Genomic DNA, 25,994 nt, shown 5'->3' on the forward strand with positions numbered 1-25,994 from the left:
TAATGTACATCTCGGTTTTCTGTCTCCTATTTGTTAAATTCCTGTTTTTATGCTGTTGCCCTTGCACCCCCCCTTCTCTCCTCCTTCTCTCTTCCTTCTCCTCCCCTTGTCACTTGGTTAAATCCTATCCCCTATTTCCTCTATATCTGGGTCATGTCCTGTCCTTTCAGTGCTTGCTTTACTGCAGCACAGTTCTCCCACTGCTTCCCTGTGAGAAGCTTTGTTATTTACCCATCTCTATCACTTGTTCCCTTTCCCTAGTGTCTATTAAAGAAAAATGGATCTTGCAAGGTTAAAGATACAAAAAGGAGAAGCAACTTGCCTTCCCTCCCTTTTTATTCTTCTCAAACTTCATTAGTGAATCAGCAAAATGAAGAAATTATACTAGGTTCACCCTAAGTACATCAACCGTACCTAGTGCAAGCTACTTCAAGAATGAAGGACAAGTGACAAGATATGGTAACACCAAAATGCCTATCTCAGTCCACAGGACAGATGTGTCTACTACAACATATAACCGTCCTAACAATCCCATCGCTAAAAGCCAGAAAACGGGACCCAAACAGGGAATGTCCCATACATAAGAAACCACACACTTAACAAGTGTATTGGGGTTAGAATGTAGCCCATAGAGTACTGCAGGAGCCTACTCAAAGAACTTAGAGATTGCTTCAAATGCTTTGCTTACACAAATCACTTGTTCAGGGACTGTAAAGAAGCTATCAAATGCACAGAGTGCGATAGTGACAAACATGTAGCAGTTTTAAATCCAGAAATTTTTATACCCAAACAACTCAACGCCTTACCCCCATGACAAAGCATGGCGGGGAGAAGGGAGAAGAGAAAACTTTATCACCATCTGTCACATTCAAGTGCACTAAGGTTTGTGGAGAAGGACATGACAGTAGATCCTGCTCAAAAATATGTCTTGTCTCAGTACACCTCAAAGGACAACCTGAGAGAGATACAAGAATGTACGTCATCATCGATGAACAAAGAAACCAATTATTAGTCAGGTCAGAGTTTTTTATTAATATATATATATATATGAGACATCGTCTTCCTCTACACACTCAGGATGGATGGAAATAGCAGGGAGGAGAGTAAATGGCTATATCATGTGTTCCATAGATGCTAGAATAAAAATAACACTCCCTACGCTTATAGAATGTAATCAGATGGCAGAAAACAGGAGTGAGATTCCCACACCAGATGTGGCACGTCAACACCCACACCTTAGGGGAATAGCCGATCGCATCGTTGACCGTTAGAACAAGACGACCAGATTTTACTACTGCTTGGAAGGGAAATCCTGAGGGTACACAAAATCTACAAACAGTGCAATGGACTCCATAACACCTCGTAGGTCCAAAGACTTGAACTGGGATGGGTAATAGTGGGCAACGTATGCATTTACAAAGTACACAAATCAGACAACGTTGATACAGTACCCAAAGAACAAATATAATGGAATATGGACATGCATCCCTCTTTAAACATTGTCCTAGCTATATCAAAGTGAAAGAAAGGCTTGGCAACAAAGAGAAACAAGGTCATATCACTGACACTAAAATAAAAGATTAAGTGCACAGAGAGACATTTTAAGTAAAAATAAATACAATTTTATTTAATAAAAAAACCAATACAACACTTACAATTTATAAAATCATTCCGATCGCCCCAATACCAGAGCTCCAATGTTATCCTCAGCTAAGTCCCAATTGATGGTATACAAATAATCCCACACACACGGGGGGAGAGAACTATAGCTGAGAGAAAGTCCAGATAAATTGTATAAGGAACCGCAAGCAGCTGATCGCGGCGTCCTTGTAGAGAAGTGTTGACTTCAGGCATTTGTCGTCACCGTCTTCAAAGTCATACGTCACGGAACATATTGACTCGTTGCCTCTAAGCGTTTCGCATTGTGTAACGCTTCATCAGGGGGTGAGTCACTGGCTCCTGGAGGGGTTGTATTTATACAAATATGGGATGCAAGAATAAACAGGTGACTTACAAATTAAATGGGGGATAAATTGGGGGAATCCTTGATGGAGAAGGATTTAGGAGTGCTTGGAGACAGCAGGCTTAGCAATAGTGCCCAAAGTCATGCAGTAGCTGCAAAGGCAAACAAGATCTTATCTTGCATCAAACGGGCAACAGATGGAAGGGAAGTAAACATAATTATGCCCCTTTACAAAGCATTAGTAAAACCACACCTTGAATATGGAGTACAATTTTGGGCACCACTCCCTAGAAAAGACATTATGGAACTAGAGAGAGTGCAGAGAAGAGCTACCAAATTAATAAAGGGGATGGACAATGTAACTTATGAGGAGAGGCTAGCTAAATTAGATTAATTTACATTAGAAAAGAGGAATCTAAGAGGGGATATGATAACTATATACAAATATAATCGGGGACAATACAAGGAGCTTTCAAAAGAACTATTCATCCCACGAGCAGTACAAAGGACTCTGGGGCATCCTTTTAGGTTGGAGGATAGGAGATTTCACCAGCAACAAATGAAAGGGTTCTTTACAGTAAGGGCAGTTAAAATGTGGAATTCATTTCCCATGGAGACTGTGAAGGCAGATACAATAGATTTGTTCAAAAAAAGGCTGGACATCTTTTTAGAAAGGAAAGGTATACAGGGATATACCAAATAAGTAAACATGGGAAGGATGTTGTTCCAGGGATTAATCTGATTGACAATTCTAGGAGTCAGGAAGGAATTTACTTCCCCCTTATGAGATATCATTGGATGATATGACACTGGGGGGTTTTTTTGCCTTCCTCTGGATCAATAAGTGTAAGGAATTCGTTCCTGGGTTTGGCTGGAGCTCACTCCTGCAGAGTTGGTGAGCTCTCAGACAGCCCTCCCTTTGGATCTGCAAGCACTATCACCTGTGCTTGCAATCACTGCAGCTCTGTCTCTCTGCTCTGGCATTGCAGGAATTCCCACACACCCCTGTCTTGGAATTGGCTATCTGGCATTCTTATACTGGGCTCTCCCTTTCCCTCATTGCTGAGCATAAACCAAGATTCACTTGGATGTAACTGGTTTTGCCACAAACACTCCTGCCTTAGTCTTGCCTTGTTCCTAAGACCTGCTGCATTCACCCCAGGCAGAGGACTGCTTCCTGGTTCCTGTACTGAAGCGCTGGATCCCCAGTGCTAGTCTTGCCTTGTTCCTGAGAGCTGCCGCATTCACCCCTTGCAGATACCTTAATCATGGTCCGCTCCTGCTCCTCGAGCAGAGGCAATTCCCGTGCTTCAGCTGCTAAGCTGAAGCGCTTCGCACCAGCCTACTAGTTGCCGAACCCCAGCCTGGATATCGCCTTATCTGACATCTCCAACTCTGACCCCGGCTTTTCCATGGATTCCCCTGCCTTCTCCAACCATGAACCGGCTACAATTGACAATGAACTGCGCAATCCAGAACCGGATTCATGGTCTAAGGTCGGTATATTCACATCCACACCTCAGCCCCACGGTCCAGTCCCGGTTTGTGGCGTGCACGTCCGTTACAATAAGTAAGTATAGATATAGGATAAAGTATCTGTTGCCTAAATTTAGCATAGGTTGAATTTGATGGACGTACGTCTTTTTTCAACCTCATCTACTATGTAACTATGTAACTATACCAATGTACTGTATTTCCTCCAGAGATTAAGCCCATACCAATCAGGTGGACATCCTTCCAATAATTAACCAGTTCTAAACCGGTTACACATTAAAAACATGTCCAACAATTGGATAATTAAATCCAAAACATAAATTAAACACACATTATATACATATAATCAGTTACATATCCGAGTGATCACCTTAATACAATTGTCATTACGGTATATCATGTAGTAGATAATCACATCTATAGATCTGCTCAGAGCTCATCCAGAGCCTAGTTCATTTGCATATACATTTAAACATATAAGACTGATTACCCTGATATAGTTGTTATTAGAATGTATCATATAATTAGATAACCACATCTACTAATTTGCAGAAGTGCTTAGACCCCATCCAGAGACTAGTTCATCAGGATTTACATATATATATAGCCTAGCCTTCCGGCAGCTACTTCTTTTTACTGGGCCTTCCCTCTGTCAGTCCTGTTAGTGCAGGCAGTGGAAAGGTTATTTCCTTCCTTAGGTCCGTGTGTGTGTTACAGCCTTGAATGATGTATCAGTATTCAAGGGTGGGCCTAGCAACTTCTAAGGATGTCAATCTGAGGGGTGGATACTGGTTGGAACACACCCTGTCTGTGTGTGAGCCTATCAGTATCCGGCTCTGGCTTGATATGAGTCAGAGTTACAGACATTCCCCAAAGATGATAAATTCTGACATCCTCCCAAATTTAGTGAGTAGTTCTTATCTGTTCAGTGACTCCCAGGCATGGAGTAAGAGGAGAAGAAAAGGGAGCCTCTCCCACCCATGAGGGGATGGGAGGGGAGAGAATTAGGCCTGAGTCAGGGCTCTGACCAGGAGGATAAAGAATAGCAGGAGAGGTGAATATGCAGCCAAGAAGAGAGCTTGTTTTATATCCTGTGTATCTGCTTGAAATAAAACCACCCAGAAAAGACCAGACTGTCTGTTACTGTCTCTGTGTATGGAGGAACGTCAGTAGTCGCCCATCCCCTGAACATCCCCAGAGGATCCCTGCTGGCTGGAGGCGCTGCACCAACTGAGACCCAGGTAACCTGTCCCTCCTGTCCTGTTTCTCCCCACACCACCGCGGAGTGGTCAGCCCTCCTCTTACCTACAGGTTTGCACCAGCACCTAGAAGTAGCAGATAATGGCATACCCACCCCTATCTCACTTATGAGGGGGGGGTGGAACAAAGGCTACATATATATATATATATATATATATATATATATATATATATATAACACTAAAAGTATAAAAGTAGCGCTAATTAGTAAAGTGATAATGTGAAAATAAAATATATATAGTTTATTAAATACTAATAACTAAATAAGTGAACTTATACACATAAATCTAAATCCAAACAGTTGGTACAAACTATTCTGCCACAGAACAAGGATACCTATGGTAGTGGTGTTAAATGTATTATTAAATACAGTGGATACTCTAACAAAATCAAATCCATTGTTAACCACCACTGGAAGGTTTTACTTTCAGACCCCTATCTCACAGGTCAACTTCCTCCTACAGCTCTAATAGTTTTTCACAAAGCTATGAGCATCAAGAATTTATTAGCACCCAGTAAATTAAGCAAGGTCCCTCAGTCCACGGGTAGTTGTACATTTATACCAGGGAATAGGAGATGTGGTAGATCTAGATGCACTATGTGCAAACATCTTCTAATTTCAGACATTCACTTCCTGTAGTAATGTCTGTTCACAAACTTAAGAGTTGTATTATTTGTCTATCACCTATATTGTATATCTTCTCTCATGTTCATGCAATCTCCAATATATAGGTTGCACAAAAAGGGCACTGTGCATTAGATTCCTGGAGCACCGACGTGCCATTATCAAAGGGGTTCTGGCGCACAGTGTCCCTAGACACTTTTCCCAAGTCCACTCTAAAAATCTGAGTGAACTCAGAATTATGGGGATTGAGTCCATCCCTCAAATAAAATTAGGGGGTGATAGATTCAAGTTGTTATGTGTTAGGGAGTCCTTTTGGATGTATTCCCTTAACACACTTGCACCTAAGGGTCTTAATGAGTGTTTAGATACAAGTATATTGGTTTAGGTCTGTTCTAATTTAAGTTGTACTTGTCTTTCTGCTCATAGTCAATTTATTTTGACTCAGTTTAGAGTTTATCAATTATTTGATAAGATATGAGCCTCTATATTTATGGTTATCGATTCCTCTTGTCACCAGAGTTCTGTTTGTTCTTTTTCATTATTATCAGTAATAGTTTCCAGTGTTAGTTAAACAATGTAGAACATTGTATTATATTTTTATTATCATTCAATCTTCCAACGTTTTAGCTAATAGATACCATTAAAGGAATGCAACTAAGCCTTATTAAAAATATACAGTTAATATCTACTGTTTATAAAATTGTATATGCATTTTATTTAGTATTATTTTTATCCATATCTGTATGCTGTTTAGATTGGTATTGCAATGGTTAAATTCATTTGGTTTATATTTTAATATTATTATTGTTATCATCAAAGTCTTAATTTAAATTAGTTAGATTATGGCAATCTATTCATATTTGTTATATTTGTTATGTTGTATGAAATATTTATAATGAGCATTTTTAAATAGTATTCGTTACATGGTAATATTGAACCAGTAGCAGCTAGTTTCTGTTGAATCAGCATTCAGCTGATTCCATTGACTGAAGTTACTTTTACCTGGAGGCTCTACTATTTAACTAGCCACTTTGCATTGACCAATCCACTCCTGATGAAGTCACCAAATGTGACGAAACACGTAGAGGCGTGGTGATGTCATCGCATGCGGACGTGAGAGAGGTGTTGACGAGTCTCCTGCAGTTCCAGCCAGTTGATCCTCCCACCGTGTGTATCTAACTTCATACGGAGAAAAAAAACAGTGAGGCATTGTGAGACGCTGAGATGCTGTGAGCTCGTGGCAGGAACAGTATGTGACATTAACTGATAACCAGGTGCACAGTATCTATCTCGGACTCCTCCGTCCATGTTGATGACTCACCCTAGAGATTTCTCTCCCACATATGTGTTTTTAAACATCCTGTAAGTGCATTTCCTTGGGATCGTTTATTTTAATATATATACCTTATTTTTATACAGTTACGTGCTATGGAGCTTGTGCTTCTTTTTGTTTATATATATATATATATATATATATATATATATATATATATACAGTGCTCGACAAATTCGGATCGCCTGGTCGCCCCTGGCAACCGGCTTTGGTCCCCTGGCGACCCCCCTCATGGCCACGCAGCGCACGCTTCTGTGCTTGCTAAAAATAAAAAATTATTAAATCCCTCCTCCTGATTGGTGTGACACGACTTGGCATTGAACCAGCCCTTCCTTTCTGGTCCTGCAGGTAGGTACTGCTGGCGTGTTCCATGCACCCCTCTTGGCCAGTGTGCGGTCCCATGCACCCCCCTTGCCACCATCTGGCCAGCTTGAGGTTCCATGCGGCCCCCCATGCAGTCCCTTTGGCCTGCCGCTGGCTTGTCCCCCTGCACCTACAGTACACATACATTTGGCTGACACATTTGGGGGGGGGCTTAAGTGCGGCTGCGGCTTCCCGCCCCTTCATCTTCTGGTGGCTGCCCACCGACCCGGGAGGTGGCATGGGGGGGGGTGTTCCTTCCCTCGGTAGGGGGTAAGGCACTCCTTTGCCTCCTGGCGCTCCCTTGACCCTGGTCCCATTGGATGCCGGTACGGGAGATGGGCGGGGGGAGCGGGGCAGTGGGTGTGTGCGGTCGTGGCTAGCACCTGGGGCAGGCGGTGGGTGCAGGGGGAGGCGGGGAGCTGCCTGCTTGGATTGGCGGCCTTTCCTCAGTCTCTCTCCTCCTCCAACCACCCCCCCCGTCACTCACATTCAAAGCTGCATCATGTAGTGTGTATGTGTGTGTGTATGTGAAGGACACCAGAAGTACCCCCTCAGTCACATGTAGTGTGTGTGTGTGTGTATGTGTGTGTGTCTGTGAGAGTGTGTGTCTGTCTGTGAGAGTGTGTGTATGTGAGTGTGTGTGTCTATGAGAGTGTGTGTCTGTGAGAGTGTGTGTGTGTGTCTGTGAGAGTGTGTGTGTGTTTATGTGTCTGTGAGTGTGTGTGTGTTTATGTGTCTGTGAGTGTGTGTGTGTGTGTGTGTGTGTGTGTGTGTGTGTGTGTGTGTGTGTGTGTGTGTGTGTGTGTGTGTGTGTGTGTGTGTGTGTGTGTGTGTGTGTGTGTGTGTGTGTGTGTCTGTGAGAGTGTGTGTGTGTCAGTGAGAGTGTGTGTATGTCTGTGAGCATGTGTTTGTTTGTGAGCATTTGTTTGTGTCTGTGAGCGTGTGTATGTGTCTGTGATTGTGGGTGTGTCTGTGAGTGTGTGTGTCTGTGAGTGTGTGTCTGTGATTGTGGGTGTGTCTGTGAGAGTGTGTGTGTCTGTGAGAGAGTGTGTGTTTGTGAGAGTGTGTGTGTGTGTCTGTGAGAGTGTGTGTGTGTCTGTAAGAGTGTGTGTGTGTCGGTGAGTGTGAGTGTGAGTGTGAGTGTGTCTGTGAGTGTGAGTGTGAGTGTGAGTGTGAGTGTGTGTGTGTGAGTGTGTGTGTGTCTGTGAGTGAGTGGGCATATGAGTGAATACAGTAAATAGACATCCAGTCACCCATCCACCCAGTCAGTGACAGTCACTCTCATCCACCCTCTCTCTGTCATCCTCTTTTTTTTAAAGCGTGGCTGGTGGCGGGGCTGAGGGTGGGGGTGGATTTTTTTGATTCCGTGAGTAGATTTTTGGGTTATTTGTCGACCACAAAAATATATAAATATATATAAATACCCAAACCAATGACTAATGTGAGACAGGAACTGGCATTTTCTGTTAATCAAACTTCCTACTGGCGGCCTTTCCTCAGTCTCTCTCCTCCTCCAACCCCCCCCCCCCGTCACTCACATTCAAAGCTGCATCATGTAGTGTGTATGTGTGTGTGTATGTGAAGGACACCAGAAGTACCCCCTCAGTCACATGTAGTGTGTGTGTGTGTGTATGTGTGTGTGTCTGTGAGAGTGTGTGTCTGTCTGTGAGAGTGTGTGTATGTGAGTGTGTGTGTCTATGAGAGTGTGTGTCTGTGAGAGTGTGTGTGTGTGTCTGTGAGAGTGTGTGTGTGTTTATGTGTCTGTGAGTGTGTGTGTGTTTATGTGTCTGTGAGTGTGTGTGTGTGTGTGTGTGTGTGTGTGTGTGTGTGTGTGTGTGTGTGTGTGTGTGTGTGTGTGTGTGTGTGTGTGTGTGTGTGTGTGTGTGTGTGTGTGTGTGTGTGTGTGTGTGTGTCTGTGAGAGTGTGTGTGTCTGTGAGAGTGTGTGTGTGTCAGTGAGAGTGTGTGTATGTCTGTGAGCATGTGTTTGTTTGTGAGCATTTGTTTGTGTCTGTGAGCGTGTGTATGTGTCTGTGATTGTGGGTGTGTCTGTGAGTGTGTGTGTCTGTGAGTGTGTGTCTGTGATTGTGGGTGTGTCTGTGAGAGTGTGTGTGTCTGTGAGAGAGTGTGTGTTTGTGAGAGTGTGTGTGTGTGTGTCTGTGAGAGTGTGTGTGTGTCTGTGAGAGTGTGTGTGTCTGTGAGTGTGAGTGTGAGTGTGTGTGTGTGTGTGTGTGTGTCTGTGAGTGAGTGGGCATATGAGTGAATACAGTAAATAGACATCCAGTCACCCATCCACCCAGTCAGTGACAGTCACTCTCATCCACCCTCTCTCTGTCATCCTCTTTTTTTTAAAGCGTGGCTGGTGGCGGGGCTGAGGGTGGGGGTGGATTTTTTTGATTCCGTGAGTAGATTTTTGGGTTATTTGTCGACCACAAAAATATATAAATATATATAAATACCCAAACCAATGACTAATGTGAGACAGGAACTGGCATTTTCTGTTAATCAAACTTCCTACTGGCTACATTTATTTTTTACTTGGTGAAAAACAAATAAAATAGAGTATCCAGCAGTAATGCAGTAGTTGTCTAGTTTAGAGAAATAAAATCTAATTAAAAAATATGTTTTCTGGCCATCATTTAAAATTTTCTCATAATTGCTACCTTCCCTTTTATCTTTGGAATTGTTGCAACATTATCTAGTTTTTTTTCTCCACAATCAGCTCGGAAGACTGTATGGTTACCACACAGAGTACAGCTACTGCTGTTCCGTAACTAAGATCCTTTGGGTTTAGCTTTGAATTCTACATTTGATAGCTACTAACCTTGCACTGCCTTTGATCGTGGGAATGTTAAAGTGCAGTCACACTATCAAGAAATGCTAGCGTTGCAATGAGGGACTAGCAATCAGCCACATAATGTCTTCTCTACCTTTTGAAACACTTCTTTTGGGTTTGGTTATTCCCTTTTTAAATTGTGACTAAAAATGGTAACCTTGTAAAAAGAAATAAATAGCAATAACAAATATATAGTGTGGCAGGACGGCCTCGCGGCAGGGTCAGTAAGACGCAAGACACAGTATGAAACTTTAACTGTAGTGGTTTATTAGCCACAAAACAAATAAACACCGGGTGCACTGTCCCTTTAAGAAAACCAAATAATAAAAATAAACACCTATTCCTGTTAGGAACTAACTAGAGTTCTCTCCAGCCCTTTCTAGCGGCAGCTGGCCAACTATACTGGTTCCAGCTTAAAACATGCCCCGGCATACGCACCCCACATAAACAGTCTTAAGCACATCAATATAAAGTATTTCTTATCTGTTAGTCCATTGGAGGAGATGTCCCCGCTTCAGCACAGCGTCAATTCCTTCCTTCCTAGGGGAACTCGGCCCCATGTGAGCTCAGAGAAACGCTCCTCTGTCCCCTTCCCAGAGGGAAAACAGCCAAACTCTCTCTGTATCAGTCCCCGCATGGCAGCTCCCTGTGTCTGTTTTAAAATACTTCCTTGTTTATTCAGAATAGGCTGATTAGCTACACCTGAGGGTAGCTTATCCAAGGGAAATTAACTTCATGTATGCTGTCAAGTCCCACAGCTACTAGCTCTCTAATCTATAAGGACAGTGACTCCGTCACAATAGATACATTCTCCCAGTTTACTGCAGCTTCAACATATATTTCCCCACTGATTTCACAAGTGAACCTTGGTGGCCATTTTGAATCTGAATCATCCAAACAATATATTTCCTGTAAAAAAGCAAGCACACATTTTAACTTTATTTGCCTGGATTGTTCCTGCTTCTAATCAGAATTTAGCTCTCTTTCTCACGGCTCCTTGTCCTCCTTTTAGCATGCATTGGTTGTAGGGAATGTTTGGAGTCTGAATTTAGAATTTGGCGTGCCAGTCTGTCCATCCTCACACAACTAACTTAATGCTCCAGGGAATGTCGACAGCTCCTATCTACAATACTAAATGTGAAGCAGAAAACATATTCAAAAGAGGGGACCACAAATGAAATTAAGCAGATTGTATTATTAAAGCACTATGGATAGTAATAAATCTTGAGCAGCATTGTTGCCTCCTGCTGGGACCAATTTATTGGTCATGCATTTGTAACATCTGCAATGCTTTCATAATAAAATTATCTTTATTTACAGAGGTTATGAATACATAAACATTGTTTCAGACTCATATGGGAATTATAATTATAATCGTAGACTTTAAATGGAATGAGGGTGTGCAAAAATGAAGCCATACAAAGTTTGTTGGCAAGCATAAATGTATAGGGCTATAGAATTTAGACCTGTGCTATACCCTTATGTATAGCAAATCTGTGATACATTGCTATATGTAATCACTTTGATTGAAAGCTGTTCGGGTCTGGTACTGCTTTTCTACAATGTTTACTTTTATGTATGTTACACTTTTCCCTATTAGTATTATTTTTTCCTGTAATGTGACTTGTATAATATCTCTGTAAAGGGATGTGCACATAATTGGTGATTTACAAATTAGACTACAATACAGTATGATGGGAAAACCATAATAGTCAATGGAACTGCACTGGAAGTCTGACGCACACGTCTGTGGTTCTCAGAGAAACTGTTCCTTCAGCTTAGTTATTTTTACTTAAAATGTCAATTAGTTTCCATAAAACGGTACACATCTGGCTCTTTGTATTTACTATGGGTTTTACTTTGCACGACCAAATGTGTGTGTGTGTGTATATGTACAGTATATATATATATATATATGTATATATATATATATATATATATATATATATATATATATATATATATATATATATATATGACCATACGATACCGGTTGAAGCACGACATCAAGGGACAGCACACAGGTAAGTTCATCACAAGTTCTTTGTATTGATAAAGAGTTTTTGTGTCTCTTTTTCAATACAAAGAACTTGTGATCAACTTACCTGTGTGCTGTCCCTTGATGTCGTGCTTCAACCGGTATCGTATGGTCTATTATTGTGTTATGGGATAAGCACCAAACTTTGTTTACTTTCAAGTGGAGTGCCGGCTGTATATATATATTTATGTCATAGGACAAGCTTTCGAGTGTTATCCTCTCTTCTTCAGGTCAAGCAATTCTGATATACAAAGGATTCAATGGCTAAAATAGTGTAGAGAGAGGAAAAAAAGCCCAGATATCTACTGTAGATAAGGTAGGGTGTTAAAAGTGTTTGAAGCCAGGGGACAGTGACATAGAAAGGTGGGGATATGATCCACACTTTCTCTAAGCATCCCTTCCCCTCCACACCTTTCTTTGTCACTATCCCCTGGATTCAAGCTTGTCCTTTCACATAAATTGTTAGTCCAATAAAAAAGGCATCACCTAATACCTAATACCTAATACCTAATACTAAAGAACTCATTTATTCTGCACTATCGCAACTGGACTAACACGGCTATTTTCTGCTATATATAAATATATATATACCATAATACTGAGTTAAGTTATGGTGAGTGAAAAAAGTGACAAAAACCCTCCACAGGAAAGCAAATATGCAAATACAACTGTATGCTCATCTGCATGTCTTAGGCAGGTCTGCAACCCCGCCTTTCCCCATTATCACCCAGCATACAGCACTTCCACTGCAGCAAGGGATTCTGGGAAATGACATGCAAATGAGCACACAGTGTCACTTTTTGCCTCAAAAAACATTTTTAACATGGTTCCCTATAGGCTTAAGCTTGCTGCATGGTCACAGCTTTGAGCACAGCCAGGGTTAAGGTGCAGATGAGCATACAGTTGTATTTGCATTTTTTGCTTTCCTGTGGAGGGTTTTTGTCACTTTTTTCACTCACCATAACTTAACTCAGTATTATGGTATAGCCTATCCCATAGCCTCTTATGCATATCCAGTTAAAATCAACCCCACACTGATGAGACCCATCAAGGTCGAAACAGCTGTTTGTGGGTGGTTTTCTGGGTATGCACCTTAACCCTGGCTGTGCTCAAAGCTGTGACCATGCAGCAAGCTTAAGCCTATAGTGAACCATGTTAAAAATGGTTTTTGAGGCAAAAAGTGACACTGTGTGCTCATTTGCATGTCATTTCCCAGAATCCCTTGCTGCAGTGGAAGTGCTGTATGCTGGGTGATAATGGGGAAAGGTGGGGTTGCAGACCTGCCTAAGACATGCAGATGAGCATACAGTTGTATTTGCATATATATATATATATATATATATATATATACATATATATATATATATATATATATATATATATATATATATATATATATATATATATATATATATATATATATATATATATATATATATATATATATATATATATATATATATATACAGTTAGAGACTGGGCCTTGGTGTATTGTGACAGCAATGAATAATATAAAATACAAAAAAAATATATCGTAAAAAATATATATTAAAAACCTATATATCAATAATAATCTCCTACTGTGCAATCAATACAATCAACAAATGCATGAATAATTACATAAAGATGTGCTGTGGACACACTTAATTACAAATGCTACAATAAGTCCTCTGGAGTCTAAATGAAATCCAATGTGGAAAAGACAAAAAAGCACTATCAGGATAATGGCAGCTTCTTTAAAGGGCACAACGACCTCCCTCTCCACCTGCATAGAAAATAGAAGAATTGGGCACTTTTTTCTTCTATTTTCTATATATATATATATGTAACGGATTTTCTGGCCTAGCCTGACCCACCCAATCTCACATTGGCCCCTGTAGTCTAACCAGTCCCCATTACATGGTCGTGTCTGGTGGTGTACCTGTTGGCAACAGGACTCCTGAGTCTCCCGCATGATGTCGTATAGGGAATGCCAACCCAGACAGGCAGCTGAGGTAGTGTGCATGAGTCCTACCTATATCCAGTGCAGCGCCTGCACCTCATCAGGATCTCTGTGTCCGCAAGGAGATGGTTCTGATGAGGAACTCCTTGGTGGTGCCTTCCGCTGGAGAGTAACTTCACACTCACACAGTGGGGTTGTCTTTGAACAGGGCATCTTTATTGTTGCTTGGTGGTATGGGCCAGCTGCCCCTCACAGCTAGCAGCTTAGCCGCTCATTCCTTTGCTGCACTCCATCTGGAAGGTTCCTCCTTCTCCTAATGGAGTTGCTTTCCACTTCTCCTCTCAAAAAGATTCCCCAGCTTATCTCTGTCTCTCTCTGCTCAGAGATGCACAGACTCACAGCTCTTGCATCAGACCACTGCAACACTGTTGCAGACCTCCACGTGCCTCTTACTGAACAGAGGCAGCACACCAACTGAACACAACTGAACTGCTAACTTTAGGCAGTGCTGTGTCTTATATCACCTCAGGAACAGGCACATCTCTGATGTCACTAAGGGTGGACACCAAGCATGTTGTCACTTCCTTTGGGACATTGACACCTCACCAGGGTTTGAGGGCAAACCTCCATGATGACTACTGGCAATCCTGCATACTTACCAGGTTTACTGCCAGCATGAGAAAGAGATACAGTACCGACACACTTTATTCTCGCTCGGCTAGTCCCGCGAATTCCGGTATACCCGGGTGTATTCAGGTTTGTGATCGTTTTCTGCCAGAGTGCATTGCGTTATTTTCCCGGCAGGGATTTAAGCATTTTATTCCATCTGGCTGCAATACTGCAATGCCGTGTAAATACACATGGGGGCGCTTGCGAGCTGTTCTCTTTGAAGCCGTCCCCTATAATGAATTGTAATGCAGTATATATACTGTATATATATATACTGTATAACAACAACCCCTATAAGCCCTAACATACAGTACTGTACACATACAGTACTGTATATGCACATACATAAATGATACTACTGTATGGGCGGTGGGGGCGAGATGTGTTTGCAGCAGAGAGAGATCCGCTGCTCTCTCTCTGCGCAAACATCGGCACATTAAAAATTATTTTAAATACATTTTTATTGATAGTGTAGATGTGCAGGGGGTCTCCGGAGCTGAACCGCGTTGGTTACAGGTCTGGGGACCCCCTGCTCCCCGAGATACCGCCCCATTTATGAGGTGCCGGTATCCCTCTGCTTGGTTTAAAGGTCCCGATCACGTGATCGTGGCCTGTAAACCAAGCAGAGCAGAGGGATACCAGCACCCCCTAAAGGGGCCTGTATCTCAGGGAGCAGGGGGTCCCCAGACCTGAAACCAGTGCGGTTCTGCTCTGGAGACCCTCTGCACATGTACAGTATCAATAAAACACATACAGTATACAGTATAAATAAACACACGTTCTTTACCTTAGCGGCTATGCGCTATGGTAAAGAAGCAGCATTTCTGTATTTTAATAATATTGTACAGTGAGCAGGGGGTTCCCTGAGCCAGAAATTAATGCTCAGGGACCCCCCCTGCTCCTGCTCAATATAATTAAAAATACAGAAATGCTGCTTCATTACCATAGCGGATAGCCGCTAAGGCAATGAAGGGGTTAACCCACCGTGCCCGCTTTATTGTGCGTAGTGGGGATGGGTGAGGGGGGTATTTGGCCCTTGGTGTGAGTTTAGGACTTGCGGGGGGTTGCGGGTGCACTTAACCCCTTCACGACCGTAGCAGTTAATACCGCTACGGTCATGAAGGGGTTAAGCCCTCCCGCTACCCCCCCGCAAGCCCTAAACAACCACCGTTGGGGCTAATACCCCATTCACCCACCCCCGCTACCCACAATAAAAAAAATACACACACACAGCAGCCGCCAAAAAATAAATAAATAAATGACAATAAATACATTTGAAATACATTTTTATTGATAGTGTACATGTGCAGGGGGTCTCCGGAGCTGAACCGCGTTGGTTTCAGGTCTGGTGACCCCCTGCTCCCCGAGATACAGCCCCCTTTATGAGGTGCCGGTATTCCTCTGCTTGGTTTAAAGGTCCCAATCACGTGATCGCGGTCTGTAAACCAAGCAGAGCAGAGGGATACCGGCACCCCCTAAAGGGGCCTGTATCTCGGGGAGCAGGGGGTCACCAGACCTGAAACCAGTGCGGTTCTGCTCTGGAGACCCTCTGCACATCTACACTATCAATAAAAATGTATTTTAAATGTATTTATTTATATTCATTTATTTATTTATTTATTTATTTAGATTTATTTATTAATTGTGCTGCTGCTGCAAGTCCTAAACTCACACCAAGGGCCAAACACCCCCCTCACCCCCAATAAAAAAAAATTCACGCACTGCAGCCCCACAATTAATAAATAAATCTAAATAAATAAATAAATACATGAAGAGAAATAAATATATACTGTAAATATATACTGGATATATATACAGTATATATATATAATAACAATCCCTATACATATACAGTATATATAGATATAGATATAGATATATACAGTATACAGTATATATACACACAGATGATGAACCAATATACAAATACATGTAGAATGGTTATCAAAATCATACTGTCCTACAAATAACTCTTCTCTATACAGACAATAATAATAATCCATTTAATAATCCTAACTGATTTTACAATATAAAACATAACATTCCAATCCACACAGTACATTGCATTTACATTGTATAAATGATGCATAAAATCTATGCACCATATACATTCTGCAAATGAATGTTAACAATATAATTGCAAGCTACTCTACCAGTAAATACAAACACTTCCAAACAAGTCAACTATTTTAACCAATCAAGTAAACAAAAATCAATATATACTGTAAGTACCAACCAGAAAACACAATTTAAAACCAAAGCTAACCCTTACAATACCAAGGATTACATCTATCTAATTGTAAAAAACCTTATACATTATACACAGCATTGCAATGTACATGATGAACAACACAGTACATTCCCTGTATCTCCCTGCCTTCAGTGTAATCTGTTTAAAGCCCCCTCCCCCCTAATGTTTCTGTTAAACAGATTACACTGAAGGCAGAGAGATGTAAAGGCCTAAAGCCCCCTCCCCCCTAATGTTTCTGTTAAACAGATTACACTGAAGGGAGAGAGATTTTACAGAAACACACATTAGGGGGGAGGGGGCTTTAAACAGATTACACTGAAGGCAGAGAGATGTTTCTGTTACCAGTAAATCTCCCTCCCTGCATTGCTGTCAGTGCAGTGTATGTAAATGTGGGGAGGGGGGGGGGGACCCAATGTGCATACTGTGATGTCTAACCACCCTCACCCCCTACCCACATACCGTTACCCCCCCCCCATCCTGGCCATGGCCCCTCCGCTTCTGCAAAACAGACACAAAAATTAAAACATACAAAGTAATGTCCCCTAACCCCTTAATCACCATAGCGGTTATTAACCGCTAAAGTCATGAAGGGGTTAACCCACCCTCACCCACCACTCGGGATGCCTACATACCCTCCCACACTAACACCCCCCGTGAGGCCTAACCACCCAGTCAGTACCCACAAGGGAGGCCTACCCACATACCGTTGGGGAAACACCCCACCCCCAGTACCCACAATAAAAACAGTACAATGACCCACAATAAACAGCATTATATTTATTAAATACATTACCCACCCCCTGTGCCCCCCCATAAATACAAGATTTATTCTTTTATATACAGGGTTCATAACGCAGCCCCACGCTAGTCCCCGGTGGGCTGGCAGGGCACCTGGACAGACCTACAGTTTACCAGCAGCCCTTTTTACACAGGTTCTGGAGGCCTGCTGGTGGATCCTGCCAGCACCATGGCCCCCAGGTGGTCTCCTTGGGTCACCGTGAGCCACAATTGAGTCCCCACGGTAGGCCCAAGGATGTCTGGGAGCCCCGGGTCAAACCCAAAGGTGTCTGCGGGGCCTCGGGTGGTTCCCTCGGGGGTCTGGGGAACTCACGGGTGCTCACTACGGGTCCGCCGTGCCCCCACAGAAGTGGGACCACACATCCTCATCCCCGCACCTACGGGTCGGCGGTGCCCCCACAGAAGTGGGACCACACATCGTCATCCCCGCAGACTACGGGTCCGCGGTGCCCCCACAGAAGTGGGACCACACATCATCATCCCCGCATGTGTCACCCGTGGAACCACCAGCCTGATACCCTTGGGATACCCGAGAATACCCGAGGTGGTCTCCAGAGGTCCCACGCAGAACCACGGAAGTAACCCTGAATGTAAAAAAAATAAACCTGGCCTATACATTCAATACATACACCCTCCCCCCCAACACCTACAGTACAATATTGTGCAAAATAACTATTATCCAGATATGGATAATAGATTAATTGCCCATTATTAAAAACATTAACTAGCATATACAAATAAATAAAGTACTACTGACCTCATCAATACGAAGTGTCCGTCGCAAGCGCCTTCCTTCCTTCTCTTGCCCACACAAGACATAGCCAATACCAAGCCAATACATTGCAAGTACATTCAGATATCAATTAACCCCTTAAACACCTTATTGGATAATAACCGCAAAGGTAATTATGGGGTTAAGCCACACAGGCACGATACCCACCCTTCACCCATGAATTTGTACTGTGGCTTCATCATGCAACTATATATATATACTGTATATATATGCATACAGAGAGACAGAGAGAAAGGGAGAGAGAGAGAGATATACAGTATATATATATATATATATATATACACACGTTATATACACACCCATGATAAACCAATATACAGTACAAATAAATGTAGAAGGGTTATCAAAAGCATACTGCCCTACAACCAAACACTTCTCCATACAAAAACTACATTAAAATCAATTTCCTTTAAAAATCCTAACTGATCTCACAATCTACTGTATATGATCACAAACCAATGAAAAACCTCACATTCCAATATATATGATGCATAAAATCTACGCACCATATACATTCTGCAAATGAATCAACCAAGTAAACAAAAATCAAAAGCCAATACATTGCAATTACATTCAGATATCAATTAACCCCTTAAACACCTGATCAGATAATAACCGCAAAGGTGATTAAGGGGTTAAGCCACACAGGCCCGATACCCACCCTCACCTATGAATTTGTACTGTGGCTTCATCATGCAACTATATATATATATATATATATATATATATATATATATATATATACTGTATTTATATACACAGAGAAATATATATATATATATACACAGTATATATATATATATATACACAGTATATATATATACACACGATGAACCAATATACAAATAAATGTAGAAGGGTTATCAAAAGCACTGTCCTACAACCAAACACTTCTCCATACATACACACTAAATTAAAATCAATTTCCTTTAATATTCATAACTGATCTCTCAATCTAAATCATCACTAAACCTCTGAAAAGCCATTTAAACATCTTACATTCCAATATAAATGATGCCTAAATATCTATGCACCATATACATTCTGCAAATTAATCAAACATGTAAACAAAAATCAATTAGCAATCATTATTTACATCCCTAAACAATTCACACTAGATCCCGAACAATAAAACCAAAGGGGGGAAAGGGGGGGAAAATGTGATGGTGAAAAAATGGAAATCTATGTGTATGTGATACGTGAAATAACAAATATAAATAAATATTAATAAATGTGTCCTAGTATGGCACTGTGTTATATGTATATGTATGTGCTATCAATAATATAAACCCTTAACTAAATGTTTATGTGCTATCATAAATTATTAACACCATAATGGGTGAATTTATATTAATAATCACCTATGTCAGGCGATCACGAAGGGAACATGTGACCATGTTCAACCCAGACCTCCGTGGTCACCAGACTTGTAATGGTACCTATCCTACAGTAACAAGGTGCAAAAAGAAAAAAGGCAAAGAAAAAGGCAAAGAAAAAACAGGAGAAAAATCCGTCCCAAAAAAATAGACAGAGGTCAGATTAGATGACTGTGCTGACATCAATACAATCATTTAGGCCTTCTGGACTCAATGTATTTAATTCGTAGATCCAGTATGTTTCTCTCAGATTGAGCAATTTGTGCCTGTCTCCACTCAGAAGTGTAGAATTTATAGCCTCAACCCCCATGATTACTAATGAGGACGGATCTTTATTGTGCTTCAATTCGTAATGTCTGGATAAACTATGTGTTTTTAACCCATGAATTATATTACGTCGATGTTCCAGGAATCGTATACTGTACATAGGGCCCTTTTGGTTCTACCAATATACTGAAGCCCACAGGGGCATGTAATCGCGTATACAATGTGAGTGGACAGACAGTTGATATGGCCTTTTATTTGATGTACAGATCCATTTGAGTGGGATGTGACACTCTCAGTCTTTTTTAAGTGTTTGCATGTAAGGCATCTTGAGCGATTGCACAGGAAATTACCATTTTTAACGTTCTTATTTGTTTGTACAGCATTTTTGAATTTTCTCAGTCTACTGGGTGCCACGATTGATTTTATATTTCTGGCCTTCTGAAATATCACCGGTATTTTGGGTGGTAGATTTTTGCCTATGATTGGATCATTAAGCAAAATTCCCCAGTGTTTGTTTAATATATTTTTAATTTTTTGTGAAGAACAATTGAATTGTGTAATAAATTGAGGGACAATGATCTCATTCTTGTCCCTTGTCTGCCTATTTTTCTTTTTTCTTTTTGTAATTATATTGCCTTTTGACTGGTCTAAAAGTTCTTGTCTATCCAGTTTACCAACTTGTTTAAAAGTTTCTAGGACCTTATGGTGATTGTAACCTTTGTCCACAAACTTTTTTACAAGAGCGTCCCCCTGGGCCAAGTAGTCCGAATCAAGAGAACAATTCCTCCTGATTCTGAGAAATTGGCCCCTGGGGACGTTCTCCAACCATTTGTGGTAGTGGTTGCTCTTGTAATGTAGGTATGCATTTGTGGACACTTTTTTGAAAAATGTTTTTGTTACAATTTCGTTCTTATTGTTCACCATTAGTTCTAAATCCAAAAAATGAATATTGTATTTATTTACACTGGCGACACACTTTATCGCAGTGCGGCCAGATCCGCAAGCCGGGAGATTTCCCGGCTTGCTAGTGGCCGCCCCTCGGCGTGCCGCGCGTCATAGACGCGCGGTCACGCGTCTTCGGGAGCCTGCGCCCCCTGCACGCGCGTCCAGGGCTCCCCGAGGGAGCCCTGGTGTCCCGCGATTTGCGGGGCGGCGGCAGGGGGTTCCGGGGGACCCGGCGGACCCGGCAGCGGGAGGGAGAGCGCCCCGATCGGAGGGCGCTCTTCCGCTGCTTCGGCGCGCGCCCGTCACACTCGGGCGTGCGCCAGGCTACTGCTGCGGCACAGAACGGGCAAATGCTCGAATAAACTGTGCCGCAGCAGTATATCAAAAGTGAACCTCAAATCCATCTGATTGTCATTAAATGCTGTTAGAATCTCACTCAATGCCTCCTGTTCACCGTCCTTAAATTGATGATTTAGATTGAGAGATCAGTTATGAATATTAAAGGAAATTGATTTTAATTTAGTGTGTATGTATGGAGAAGTGTTTGGTTGTAGGACAGTTCTTTTGATAACTCTTCTACATTTATTTGTATATTGGTTCATCGTGTGTATATATATATACTGTGTATATATATATATATACTGTGTATATATATATATATATATATATATATATATATATATATTTCTCTGTGTATATATATATATATATATATATATATATATATATATACTGCTGCGGCACAGTTTATTCGAGCATTTGCCCGTTCTGTGCCGCAGCAGTAGCCTGGCGCGCGCCCGAGTGTGACGGGCGCACGCCGAAGCAGCGGAAGAGCGCCCTCCGATCGGGGCGCTCTCCCTACCGCTGCCGGGTCCGCCGGGTCCCCCGGAACCCCCTGCCGCTGTCCCGCGATCGCGGGACACCAGGGCTCCCTCGGGGAGCCCCTGGACACGCGTGCAGGGGGCGCACGCTCCCGATGACGCGTGACCGCGCGTCTATGACGCGCGGCACGCCGAGGGGCGGCCACTAGCAAGCCGGGAGATTTCCCGGCTTGCGGTACCGACCACACTTCAATAAAGTGTGTCGGTAGTGTATATATATATACTGTATATAGTTGCATGATGAAGCCACAGTACAAATTCATAGGTGAGGGTGGGTATCGGGCCTGTGTGGCTTAACCCCTTAATTACCTTTGCGGTTATTATCTGATCAGGTGTTTAAGGGGTTAATTGATATCTGAATGTAATTGCAATGTATTGGCTTTTGATTTTTGTTTACTTGGTTGATTCATTTGCAGAATGTATATGGTGCGTAGATTTTATGCATCATATATATTGGAATGTGAGGTTTTTCATTGGTTTGTGATCATATACAGTAGATTGTGAGATCAGTTAGGATTTTTAAAGGAAATTGATTTTAATGTAGTTTCTGTATGGAGAAGTGTTTGGTTGTAGGGCAGTATGCTTTTGATAACCCTTCTACATTTATTTGTACTGTATATTGGTTTATCATGGGTGTGTATATAACGTGTGTATATATATATATACTGTATATATCTCTCTCTCTCCCTTTCTCTCTGTCTCTCTGTATGTATATATATATACAGTATATATATATAGTTGCATGATGAAGCCACAGTACAAATTCATGGGTGAAGGGTGGGTATCGTGCCTGTGTGGCTTAACCCCTTAATTACCTTTGCGGTAATTATCCGATAAGGTGTTTAAGGGGTTAATTGATATCTGAATGTAATTGCAATGTATTGGCTTGGTATTGGCTATGTCTTGTGTGGCCAAGAGAAGGAAGGAAGGCGCTGGCGACGGACACTTCGTATTGATGAGGTCAGTAGTACTTTATTTATTTGTATATGCTAGTTATTGTTTTTAATAATGGGCAATTAATCTATTATCCATATCTGGATAATAGTTATTTTGCACATTATTGTACTGTAGGTGTTGGGGGGAGGGTGTATGTATTGAATGTATAGGCCAGGTTTATTTTTTTTACATTCAGGGTTACTTCCGTGGTTCTGCGTGGGACCTCTGGAGACCACCTCGGGTATTCTCGGGTATCCCAAAGGTATCAGGCTGGTGGTTCCACGGGTGACACATGCGGGGATGATGATGTGTGGTCCCACTTCTGTGGGGGCACCGCGGACCCGTAGTCTGCGGGGATGACGATGTGTGGTCCCACTTCTGTGGGGGCACCGCCGACCCGTAGGTGCGGGGATGATGATGTGTGGTCCCACTTCTGTGGGGGCACTGCGGACCCGTAGTGAGCACCCGTGAGTTCCCCAGACCCCCGAGGGAACCACCCGAGGCCCCGCAGACACCTTTGGGTTTGACCCGGGGCTCCCAGACATCCTTGGGCCTACCGTGGGGACTCAATTGTGGCTCACAGTGACCCAAGGAGACCACCTGGGGGCCATGGTGCTGGCAGGATCCACCAGCAGGCCTCCAGAACCTGTGTAAAAAGGGCTGCTGGTAAACTGTAGGTCTGTCCAGGTGCCCTGCCAGCCCACCGGGGACTAGCGTGGGGCTGCGTTATGAACCCTGTATATAAAAGAATAAATCTTGTATTTATGGGGGGGCACAGGGGGTGGGTAATGTATTTAATAAATATAATGCTGTTTATTGTGGGTCATTGTACTGTTTTTATTGTGGGTACTGGGGGTGGGGTGTTTCCCCAACGGTATGTGGGTAGGCCTCCCTTGTGGGTACTGACTGGGTGGTTAGGCCTCACGGGGGGGGGGGGTTAGTGTGGGAGGCATCCCGAGTGGTGGGTGAGGGTGGGTTAACCCCTTCATGACTGTAGCGGTTAATAACCGCTATGGTGATTAAGGGGTTAGGGGACATTACTTTGTATGTTTTAATTTTTGTGTCTGTTTTGCAAAAGCGGAGGGGCCATGGCCAGGATGGGGGGGGGGTAACGGTATGTGGGTAGGGGGTGAGGGTGGTTAGACATCACAGTATGCACATTGGGTCCCCCCCCCTCCCCACATTTACATATACTGCACTGACAGCAATGCAGGGAGGGAGATTTACTGGTAACAGAAACATCTCTCTGCCTTCAGTGTAATCTGTTTAAAGCCCCCTCCCCCCTAATGTGTGTTTCTGTAAAATCTCTCTCCCTTCAGTGTAATCTGTTTAACAGAAACATTAGGGGGGGAGGGGGCTTTAGGCCTTTACATCTCTGTGCCTTCAGTGTAATCTGTTTAACAGAAACATTAGGGGGGAGGGGGCTTTAGGCCTTTACATCTCTCTGCCTTCAGTGTAATCTGTTTAAAGCCCCCTCCCCCCTAATGTGTGTTTCTGTAAAATCTCTCTCCCTTCAGTGTAATCTGTTTAACAGAAACATTAGGGGGGAGGGGGCTTTAGGCCTTTACATCTCTCTGCCATCAGTGTAATCTGTTTAACAGAAACATTAGGGGGGAGGGGGCTTTAGCCCTTTACATCTCTCTGCCTTCAGTGTAATCTGTTTAACAGAAACATTAGGGGGGAGGGGGCTTTAAACAGATTACACTGAAGGCAGGGAGATACAGGGAATGTACTGTATTGTTCATCATGTACATTGCAATGCTGTGTATAATGTATAAGGATTTTTACAATTAGATAGATGTAATCCTTGGTATTGTAAGGGTTAGCTTTGGTTTTAAATTGTGTTTTCTGGTTGGTACTTACAGTTTATATTGATTTTTGTTTACTTGATTGGTTAAAATAGTTGACTTGTTTACGGATGTAAATGCGTAATAGGTAGTATTATTTATAAATCGTGGAACAATAGGTGAGTATTTGTTGGAAAGGTGGGGTGAAGGTGGGGGTGGAGGGGTGGAGGGGAGGTGAAGGTGGGGGTGGAGGGGAGGCGAAGGTGGGGTGGAGGGGAGGTGAAGTTGGGGGTGGAGGGTAGGTGAAGTGGGGGTGGGTGGAGGGGAGGTGAAGTGGGGGTGTGGAGGGGAGGTGAAGCGGGGTGGAGGGGAGGTGAAGGGGGGGTGGAGAGGAGGTGAAGGGGGGTGGAGGGGAGGTGAAGGGGTGGTGGTGGAGGGGAGGTGAAGGGGGGGAGGTGGAGGGGGGGTGGAGGGGAGGTGAAGGGGGGAGGTGGAGGGGAGGGGGTGGAGGGGAGATGGGGGGGGGTGGAGGGGAAGTGTAGTGAGGGGTGGGTGAGGGGAGGTGAAGGGCACTCACTCACCCATCCGGCCACTCCCTCACCTCGTCCGGCAGCTCCCACGTGGATCTGAGGCGGGAAGCAGCGTGTTGTGGCCGCTCCCCCGCTGTGTCCCTGGCGCGCGCTCGCTCACTCCGCTCCCCCGCTGACTGTAGTGGCACCGGGGGAGGGTGGAGGGGAAGTGAGTGAAGGGGGGTGAGGGGAGGTGAAGGCCGCTCACTCACCCGTCCGGCAGCTCCCTCACCCGTCCGGCAGCTCCCACGTGGATGGGGGGGGTGAATGCGCGTGAAATAGGGAGAGGCGGAGGCTCCGGGACCGGTGGGGAAGAGAGCTCGAGATGACATCTTTGGACAGGGGGGAGCCCGCGGCCTGTCACGCGGTGACAGGGGGAAGCCGAACCGGAGGGGCATCCCCCCTCCCATCTCCTGTCCCGCGGCCTGTCACGCGGTGACAGAGGGGAGCCGGGACCGGAGGGGCATCCCCCCTCCCATCTCCTGTCCCGCGCGGCGCCGGGGTGTGAGCTTGGAGGAGGGGATGAGCTTGGGGGGGGTGAGGGGGGGTGAGGGGGGGGTGAGGGGGGGGGTGAGGTGTGTGTGTGTGTGTGTGTGTGTGTGTATATGTGTGTGTGTATGTGTGTGTGTGTGTCCTTTGGGCCGTCACTCCACCTCAGGCCAATGAGAGGTGTGCGGGGGCGGCCCAAGGGACCAATGAGATTTCCCCTAGGGACACTGAACATCCAGGCAGCAGCCAGCCAGCCAGCATGCATGCATGCAGGCAGGTATACAGTGCTTTCAATTATATAGTATAAGATATATATGTGTGTGTATACAGTATATATATACACAGTATATACTGTATATGTATAGGGATTGTTATTATATA

General features: G+C 43.4%; 1 protein-coding gene across 1 annotated transcript in view; it reads left to right on the top strand.

The window, feature by feature from the left end:
• The first annotated feature begins 820 nt into the window (after nucleotides 1-820).
• LOC142498003 (uncharacterized) overlaps nucleotides 821-25,994 on the top strand; it is a 58,459-nt gene continuing 33,285 nt past the window's right edge. Inside the window, exon 1 of the mRNA XM_075606511.1 lies at nucleotides 821-974. Coding sequence (XP_075462626.1) covers nucleotides 821-974 — 154 coding nt within the window. The remainder of the gene's footprint in view (nucleotides 975-25,994) is intronic.

This window comes from Ascaphus truei, chromosome 6 (genome assembly GCF_040206685.1).
Source record: "Ascaphus truei isolate aAscTru1 chromosome 6, aAscTru1.hap1, whole genome shotgun sequence".
Classification (NCBI taxonomy): Eukaryota; Metazoa; Chordata; class Amphibia; order Anura; family Ascaphidae; genus Ascaphus; species Ascaphus truei.